The following is a 10264-nucleotide window of genomic DNA, read 5'->3' on the forward strand; positions in this document are numbered from 1 at the left end:
CAACATTAACACCTAAATAATACACCCTCGGATACTGAAGTCAATTTAAACCTGATAATGTTAGTACAGAGTATTAAAACAACCGACCTCAAAAGTCATAAACCCCCTAGTTTATGTAGTAAATCATCAAAATCGGTTCACAAATGCCGAGTTATTGTAGCAGTAAAGCTCCTTGTGAAAGAGTTCCTCCAGCGAAGTACTGCCACCTTATCTATTTCTGCCGCCAAGCAGCAATGTCAACATTACTGTGTTCCGGTTTTGAAGGGTAAAGGGTGCTGGTGAAATTACAGGCACATGGGACTTGACAACTTATGTCTCAGGGTGACGGGCGCAGAGGCAATGCCCCTCTGCAAAGGCAATGATCTTTGTGATTTAAAGAGCTGAGTAGCATTGCAACTGTCATAGAGAGCCGTAGGCATGCTAGAAGCGGGCGCGATTCAGTGCAATGTTGCTGATGCCGTTGACACCAGTCAAAGAGTCATATTAAGATTATGGTCTCGGTACCGAGACACTGGCGATATGGTTGAGCGGCTCACAGTGAATAGTCGGGTACGTTACAGCTAGGCAATTGTTTTAAAGCTTCAATCGGAACACCAGGTCTAGTGAGCGATCAAACTGTGAGGAGGAGACTGCATGAAGTCAACGTATATGCTCGTAGACCACTCCGGATTCAAACACTGCGATAAGACAATTGCGGTCGAATATTACAGTGGGCAAATGAACATTTGGCTTGGAACAAACCGACAATGTTATTCTCGTGGGTGTTAGTCTCGGATGAATCCAGCAGCTTGAAATATGTAGTCTAACCACACTGGTTGCAAATGGGTCAGGACTTTAAGCTTATGCATGATAATGCTCGCCCTCATACAGCTCGAATAGTAAGTAGGTACCTAAGTCATGGCTGCAGCAACTTATTGTTGTGACTTTGTGATTGAAACGCGTGGGATATATACTTCAACGAAGGGCTTTACGAAAATTTTCCCGACAAACTGGTGACAGAAAATCAACTTTTTATGCGTCTTCGTCGAACCCCTTATCCCTAAAGGACATATTATTGGTAATTCATTTTGAGTATGCACAATAAACATTCGAGGTGCTATTACAGATGATTAAATTTTATTTTGTAATAAATTTATTATTTCATTTAATTAATTTAATAATTCAATAATTTTGTTTTTCCCTCTAAACACAAAAATGAAAGTTCATGTGTAACATGCCAAAATTTTGTTATAGGTTATTAAAATCAGTTTATGCGTTAGAACGGAACGTTAACGCGTCGCATGGTTTGTTTTCTTTTATCAAAATGGATAAATTCGAAACTGAGATCCCTGATTGGTCATTAAAAATGTTTTACCTAATGGATCAACCAATCACAATGTTGTTGTAAATTATAGTTGTTGACGTTGACAGATTTATTGATACAAAGAAAACAGCTTTCCTTGCGGTCAATGGCTTAACTCAAAAAATTGATTTTTATTTTAACTATTTTTAAATGTTTAAAATTTAATAAATATTACTTAATATTGATTTAGTGAATTAGATAAGTTACACAATGGATGAATTGGATAAACTTAGTTGCAGTAAGTGAAATTATTTCATTCTATTATGTTGTATTTTGGCAAATTTTTAGCTACATTTCCGTGTTTCAGAAGAAGAGACATTAGAAATGAGTGACATGGAGCATTCTGCCTCTGAAGACCACAAGGAATTAGAAGAAAAACCTAAGAAAAAGAAAAGGCGGCGCCGTGAAGTCGATATGGTTTGTAATTTCCGTTTAGTCCAATTTATGACTATTTTACTAGTTATTTGCTATTATCGTAGATATAAAATTATAAATAAACGCACTTAAGCATCGCACTGTTGCAAATTGTTGATAAAACTTACATCTTACCATAGAGACGACAACTTGAAAATATTATGAAGAAAATGTCTGCTTTCCTCTAGATTAAACTCTCGGACGATGACGACACAGACGACGAAAGCACGTCAAAAAAGACTCAGCGCCATCACAGCCCGGGTTCCAATTCTCCAGCCACTCACAGGGAACCACGGACTTGTGTACTAAAGGTGCTACCTACTGTTAACCAGTCACACATTCTTGAGACACTGTTATCCTAAAAATATTGTATAAGCATTTATAATTTTTTTATACATTTTTAAAAATGGTAACTGAAGACATAGTTCTGAGAATCTAAGATAATCTATGACCATAGGACGCTACAGTGCCAAAACAGAGACGCCAACTGTCTCTAGGACACGTGACAGGTTAATTGTAGCTCATAAAATTCATCATCGTCACTGACTTATTATATGTCGCACTGTTTTTAAGAAGAGGGTTTAGGCCATAGTCCACCACATGGCCCAAAGTTTATGAACCGTCTTCAACAAGCAGGTTTCATCACAATGTTTTGTTTTCACCATGAGAAAGCCTGTCCATAACAGATGCAGGCCCACTCCGAGCTTTAAATCGCAAAGATCTGAGGGGCACTTTCACTGCACTTGCACCGAGCTCGTCCCCCTGAGACATAAGTTGACAAGTCCCATGTGCCTGTAATTTCACCAGTACCCTTACCCTTCACTTCTGTGAAGTATTTCACATAACTGCTTGGCGGCAAATATATGTTAGGTGGCAGAACTTCCCTGGACATTCTCTTTCACAAGGAGCTCTACTGCTACAAAAAACTTATACTTTGTTAAATTATCTTCAAAGCAATATTCTTAGATGCCATGCGTAACATTGAAGCATTAAATTATGTATACTTTATTTGTTGATTATTGACATATACAAAATTGACAAAAACATATTTGTTTTTTCAAACAAACTGACGTTTCGGGCCCTTTACAGGTCCCATGATCACGGTTGACTGACTGTTTGAAAAAACAAATATACGTGATTTAAATCCGAAAAATAGTTTCATTTCCTACGTGTGACAATCGTGAAAACCTAAGAATTCGAAAAACATATTTAAAAGTTTTTATGGATTATTATAAACATTCCTGTGACTTTTGGAATTTGTTTGCATTTTCTAATAAATTAATTAAAAGGTTATTAACATTAAAATGTTATTTCCTGTTAATATAATCTGTTTTAGTCCTGTATATGTCTATAAACTATCTACAACTGCAAAAGGGACATTGACATACATAATATTTATACAATGTAGTTATTATCTAAAGGTTTTATACACCTTCACCAGGCCAGTCAGAAACGCCGTCCACTCTCAAGACTTCTAGAACACCTACTCCGTAATCTGGAGAAGCGAGATCCAAATCAATTCTTTGCGTGGCCGGTGAATGACAACTTTGCTCCGAACTATTCAAACATCATCCGCAAGCCCATGGATTTCTCAACTATGAAACAGAAGATTGATGAAAATGAATATAAGTCACTGAATTGTTTTATTGTAAGTATTAATTATTTATTAATATTTATATATTTTTTTATGCCGTAGAAATGAGAGTATTGTGTGGTATGTGTAGTGTATGAAAAAACTAGGATAAAACCACACACAAAGTAGGAGTTATGATGTTGAGCTACAGAAACCAGCTTTTACTATTCCACCATAAACTAACTAGGAAAGGTAAGGGTATGGCTTAGACATAAAGAATGGATTTAGTAGAATTTAAAGTGTGATTATGCAGAAAAATATGGTGAAAGTGGACCTCAGCATATTGCAATATAAAAAATGTTGCCATATTACGAGCTGTATGTTGTATTGAGGCCGATTTTGGTAATTAATTTTTTAAGTTCAGTGTTAACTGGATATCAACCTGTACATACAGATTTAGAGACACATTTCGAGTTACAAAGACATTGCACTTGATTTTTAAGTTATTCAATGTTGGTATTTAATTATTTTTTGTGAAATTTCTCCACTACTTTGTTATAATTATTAATACAAAGGTCAAACACGTGGGCAAAATTCCTTCGATCCAGCTGGACTCAAACCAACGTCTTCTATGTCAACTAAGACACGGAACAAACTAGCGGATCTTAAGAATTTTTCTATGTGCTTGTTGCAGATTTTTGTATTTGGTTTTTAACGACTTTTTTGCCGTAGCGCCATCTGTGAGAAATCTATTTCTTCATACATACACACATACGTTACAGCTACCAGCAGCTAGATTGCACTTGATAGTTTAGGACTTAATAATGATTTTGAGTCATAATTTAAGTGCTGATTGATGGGAAATGAAACTATTTTTCCGGATTTAAATCGCGTATACGGTTGACAACCGTGACCATGGGACCTGTAAAGGGCCCGAAACGTCGGTTTGTTTGAAAAAACAAATATACGCGATTTAAATCCGGAAAAATAGTTTCATTTCCTATGTGTAACAATCGCGAAAACCTAAGAACTCAATGCTGATTGATGCTTATTCTTAAGCAAAATAGAGATAGAGAACTCTCAAATGATATACAATCACAAAGGTCTTAATATCAAGCCTGCATTTTATATTATGCATTTATTAGAACATTCCAAATTAATATGATATATGTATGGCCTTTCAGAGTGACTTCAAACAAATGTGCAATAATGCAATGAAGTACAACAAGCCGGGCACAGTCTACCACAAAGCTGCAAAGCGCCTCCTTCATGCAGGGCTTAAACAACTGACGCCGCAGAAGCTTAGACCTCTGGGGAACATCCTTACCTACATGTACGAGATACCAATTCGGGAATTGGGATTTGACATCGGGAAAATGGATATGGTAAGTTGCATGATTTTCTTCATAATTGTTGTGATATTGAAGTGTGAAGGAAATTTCTATGATCTAAAAAAGATTATTGTTTGTATAGTTCTTGACATTTATAAACGCACTTCTGGCCCATAAATTATGTATGACATAAAAGATATGAGCATAAGGTGACATTGCTACAAAAGTGACAGCAATATTATTGGCTCAATTCTGGCACTCAAATATCGCTCGTATATTGTGATTGTTAGCGAGTTTTTTCTGGGCTTCAGTGTCATTACATGGTTACGTTATGTATATCCCCCAGAAGAAACTTAGACCGTTTCCTGATTTGTCTGTGCGATAGTCGTGCGGTATCAGTATACGCAGTACCGACAGCTTACCGAGCGCCTATATTTCAACGTGCGCTTCCTGATTGGCGCGGTTTGGACAGAAGCAGGAAGGGATCGTTTCGGTTTACGGTATACCGCGCCAATCAGGAAGTGCACATTGAAATATAAGCTAAAATAAGTTAAATGTGTAGGCTTAGAGCGCACCGATACCGAACTTCTACCACACCGACAAGTCAGGAAACGGCCTTAGCTTGTTTACTGAGATCTTTTCTTAAAAGATGGATTTTGTGTCTCAATTTTGAAATCAAGATTACTCAATTAAGAAAAAATATATTTTAATTAAGAAATTATGTCAAAACTGATCGTGTTCATGCCTGACTTTTTGCAATGCAGCCACTTAGGACGTACGGGCGAAAGGTGACGCTTTCCTTAACTACACTAGATTTTTAGTGGACTTCCCTTTTGACCGAGAAGCGGAATTCAGACTCTAAGATTGAATTTAGATTCGCGTTTACGGCCCGTACGAACGGTCCGCACATTCAACGCTGGCCATCATGACAAAACGACTCTATCTTATTTTGCGTGGCTTACATCCTCGCGAGCCAGAAACGCTACTCTAATATCAGGCTTAGTGGAGGCGGGCATGTGTAACTTTTGATCTCTATTAGGGCGCGGTCCCATTATGTCGTAACCTTTTATTTGTCGTTGGGCGACTGTCGCTTTTTGCCTGTTCCCATATTACAACGGTCTGTCGTGAAAATGTCGTGTACATTTTATTTATCGTTGGACGACTGTCCCTTTTGGCTTGTTCCCATTTCACAACTGTCGTGACAGTGTTGTAGACGTTTTTTTTATCGTTGAACGACTGTCGTGTCTAGCTATTCCCACTAGATCGTGATGACAATTTATCGGTTCACGGCAGCCGCCATGTCGTTTCCACGACAGAATCGTTTGATGCACAGACGAGGGCGCGAGGGGCAGGAGGGGAGAATAGGGAGCAGAACTCGTGCAGACAACGATAAATAAAATGACGACAGTAGTTGCGATTATCTGTCGTCACGTTTTTAACGTAACGTTTTATTTATCGTCGGACGACTGTCGTTCTAGCTCTTCCAATTGTCTTAACCGTCTGTCGTCGTAACGTCAAAAAAGTCGTGAACGATAGTTAATCGTGTTGTACTATATTTGAGCAACTTTATTTAAACATACAAAACACGACACTTTAAACTGCACGACTATCTATCATCACGACATAATGGGAACGCGTCCTTAGTCAGTACTTTTATTGTGACCACTTTGTGCAAAGTTGTCAAGCTACACATGTCCGCTAACTTCCTAAGTATTTGCGATAGTAATTAAACATGTTAAATGAAAAATTTTCAAAGACGGCTATCTGGCGACGATCGGAAGTCCACTTTCAAGTCTGTTTACAAAGATCAATACAGTGAATAATCTTAAAAATAACACGCATTCCACTTGCTTTTTCTAAAACTTCAAGTAAACAGTACGGAACTCGAAATTTGTGATAACATTTTTTATAACAAATATTTCTTGGAACAGCTTTTATTCTCTTCTGTTGGGAGGCACAGACAAGAGCTAACACACTTGACACTTTGAATTTTGAAGCATTCTTGTCGCAAGCGGTATAGAATTCCATTTAACCCATTCATGAACAGTAACGGTTTTACCGTAAAATTAAATATCAGAATATAATTTTTGACGACCTCCGTTCCGTTTTCATGGCGTCGCCATCTTTGAAGTCCAAGGTTTGATCCCCGGCCGAGTCAATGTAGAAAACTATCTTTTCTATTTTGTCTCTGTTTTGGGTATTTGTGGTACCGTCGTTGTTTCCGATTTCCGTAGGTAACACAAGTGTTTTAGTTACTTAATTTGGGATCAGAACAACGTATGTGATGTCTAATATTTATTTCTTTATATTCTATATTCTTAAATCTGAAAAATGCCCAATGGTTCACTAAAATGCAAGAGATCCACGAATATCTTGAAATACCTGCGATTATTAAGGAAACAATTAGGCTAAAGAAAGAATGGCCACTCATACTAACAAACTGGCTAGCGCATTGTGTGTACCACCGCGGATGAGAAGATTGAAGAGGGGACACATTTGGGATTCAAGTAACTGAGCAGAATAGTTTTCCATATAAAGGCAACCCATCGAGTATATAACCAGAAATGGAGACGAAATAAAGGCCATCCGGTCCTGGCAACTCATCAGGCAAATGGGCCTTACATCACTTTTAAATATCAATTCTGGTTTGTACAGAAATCCCAACCTGTGTGTACGTCAACGTATGTTCCAAAAATATTCTGTATTTACTGTAATAAAGATAATATCTGTAACTATGCGGGGCTGTTCCTATCTGTAACTATGTGGTGTGGGAAAAACAGCAAAACATCTAAATACAAAACAAACTGATACACATTTCATCGGTAATTAAATATGTAATTTTTCAATTCTTGTCCATTATAGCAAAGCTCAAGTTACTGGTCGAGTTGAAGTGAAACAATTGACGACACCCGTCAATTGGTTTTTTGGCAGAATTTCAAAACAAATTAAATGACAAATCGTCTCTATTGCTGGTTATATACTCGATGAGGCTACCCAACGTCGGAAGAATATGCCTGACATGCCAATTTGCATCTTGGCAAAATAAAAATAGTATGGGGTAGCCTGTTTCGCTATATGGATCTCAAAAAAGCAACTACAGTGTGATTTTCAAGTGCATTCTGTGTAGATGCTGCCTACTACTTCTCCATATCAACAATATAATGACAAAAATCAATGAATAACGGAACATTTTATATTGAATCAAGGGATAATGTTATTTGACCCTCAAAGATTTAATTGATCTATTGTAAATGTGCACTGTTCCGTCTATATTAGTTGATCTACGGATAAATTATAAATAAACTGCACTCAAGGTAACAACTATTATTTTGTTTAAGCATACTAAATTAATATTTGATCCTCTTCTTTCGTATAGGTGAAATCTTGGTTGCACCCTCCATACAGTAGGTTAGCCTTCATACATATGAAAGAGCGGCGAATTTGCTTGCATTGCCGAATAATATTGTTTCAGGTTTTTTTAATGCTCATTGTCTTAGTTTTGAGGCTCAACATGAAACTATCAATGTTAATTTATACAAATCAAACAGCTCAGAACAGATTAAAATATATGTTGATTTAATTTATTTTATGTCTCAGAGAAAGAGGATCAATCATTAAAAAAGATGTTCGTTGCGATTTTATGCGTGCTGCTTTTGCAAATTTAAAATGACCATTTATATACATGCCTTGATGATTATATATTGATGATTAAATACATGCTATGAATATAAGCACTACAGCAAAATGTTGACATTTTTGTGTGCTATTTAAGTTCTCTTCACGAACGGGTTAAATCTTAAGTTACGCCCAATTTGTCGTGCTATTTGCCCTGTATATTCAAGAAGTAACAGATATGATTATAGTGTTCCATGAAAATCTAACTTAACTATGGAGAATGCTTGTTATTTCTACTGGCATACAGTAGTGGTCTATGTAATAGACATACAGGCATGTTAGCAGTCTAGTGGTTTTGTTTTTGCTTCCAGTGATTATACGTAAACATTTAAAGTTAATAGTTTTGTTTTTTGACAATTTTAAAGTGACACCGCGGTTACATACCAATTCGTTCCTAGTGTGTTTGCATGTTGCATTAAGTACGTATATTTTAGAATGGAGCGAATCTTCAGCCAGAGATTTTTTCCTTTTTTTTTACATTTCTGTCCTATTATATTGACATCCAATAATAATTACTTAAAATATTTGTTGTATATTACTTTATTTTTTAACCAATCTCAAAAAAGGAGTTTTTTTGTGTGTACGCGATTACTCCGACGTTTATAAATCGATTTCGATTTTCCTTTTCTTGTTGGAAAGGGGGTACCTCTAAGGGTCGCAAATTTGGGAATGAATCCAGTTTATTGGATTTCACCCACTTTATTTATTCATTTAAACTTTATTGTACAATATATTGAAGTACAAATGGCGGACGTAATGCCAAAAGGCATTCTCTACCAGTCAACCATTAGGCCTCATAGAAAAAAACACAATAAGTTGGTGCTACACTTGAACAAGAAGAACAATATACTAGAAATCCAATCGATAATTTGTATTGTATAAAATAAATAACATAATATAAACATACTTATTATACTTACATATATATTATAATGATAATATAATGTATGTACCCAAAGCGCCATTATTACAGTCTCGATTTTGACAATTGTCAAACAGATGCTTGCGCAACATGCATCACTTTCGTTAAGCGATTTCAACAAAACTTGGCAAATATATGAAATTTCACAAACTTTTGAGTTTACTTTTGGGTTTTTTTTAAACGCATAATTATTTTGACTAGTTTGTATTGCACTGCATATTGAAAAAACTCATCTGAAGATTGCGTATCATTCTAAAGAACGCTAGTTCCGAACTAAGTCCGATAATAGAGTTATTGGTATTATTGTAATTATTATGATTATTCAAACTAGTAAATAAAGTAAAAAAAGCGCTTATGTTAAAAAACACGCTCGATACTCGTACTCCGCTGGTCTCGTAACTAAATACACTACAATGGGCGATTCCCGTAGCAGAAAGTGCTAAAACGCAACAGCCCCATGAAGAGCGGCGGGTCGGAGGCCGAGACCGTGAGCGACGGCCAGGAACGCCAGGACTCGGGTGACAGCGTCAAGATGCAGATGGAGGCCGCCAGGGAGCAGCACCGGAGGCGACTTGCGAAGAAAGGTAACTTACGACAAAGATACTTTTTTTCGGATTTAAATCGCGTGTATATAAACAACTATACCAACGTTTCGGGTTCTTTATCCATACTCATTTATATTGATTATATAATATTAAACATATAAATAAATAAATATTTGTGTAATGAAATAAAAAGTGTTCAGATAAAAAAAGGTTATTAAAATGTGTTTTTTTTTTTAATTCCAGCGTTCCCCCGCATGGACGCGGACGGCAAGACGACTCTGTGCGTGGTGACCAGCACGGTGGACGCCACCGGCGAGGACAAGCCGTTGACGCTTGGCCGCCTCATCGGCAAGATGCAGCACGGCACCGGCAGCTTGCACAGTAACGCTATTTTTAACTAGAATAATATAGAATTTTAAGCATTTAGTTAAAGTTCCGTCGGTCTGATTTTTTTGATAATAC

At 36.7% G+C, this 10264-nt stretch overlaps 1 protein-coding gene across 1 annotated transcript in view; it reads left to right on the forward strand.

The window, feature by feature from the left end:
* Positions 1-1558: 1558 nt before the first annotated feature.
* Positions 1559-10264, forward strand: part of LOC113230064 (bromodomain-containing protein 7-like) — a 10483-nt gene continuing 1777 nt past the window's right edge. The window contains exons 1-8 of the mRNA XM_026463795.1: positions 1559-1580; positions 1653-1759; positions 1945-2067; positions 3198-3404; positions 4514-4714; positions 5425-5448; positions 9691-9841; positions 10046-10183. Coding sequence (XP_026319580.1) covers positions 1667-1759; positions 1945-2067; positions 3198-3404; positions 4514-4714; positions 5425-5448; positions 9691-9841; positions 10046-10183 — 937 coding nt within the window. The 5' untranslated portion in view covers positions 1559-1580; positions 1653-1666. The remainder of the gene's footprint in view (positions 1581-1652; positions 1760-1944; positions 2068-3197; positions 3405-4513; positions 4715-5424; positions 5449-9690; positions 9842-10045; positions 10184-10264) is intronic.

The sequence above is a fragment of the Hyposmocoma kahamanoa genome, unplaced genomic scaffold (genome assembly GCF_003589595.1).
Source record: "Hyposmocoma kahamanoa isolate Upper Pololo Valley unplaced genomic scaffold, ASM358959v1 63, whole genome shotgun sequence".
Classification (NCBI taxonomy): domain Eukaryota; kingdom Metazoa; phylum Arthropoda; class Insecta; order Lepidoptera; family Cosmopterigidae; genus Hyposmocoma; species Hyposmocoma kahamanoa.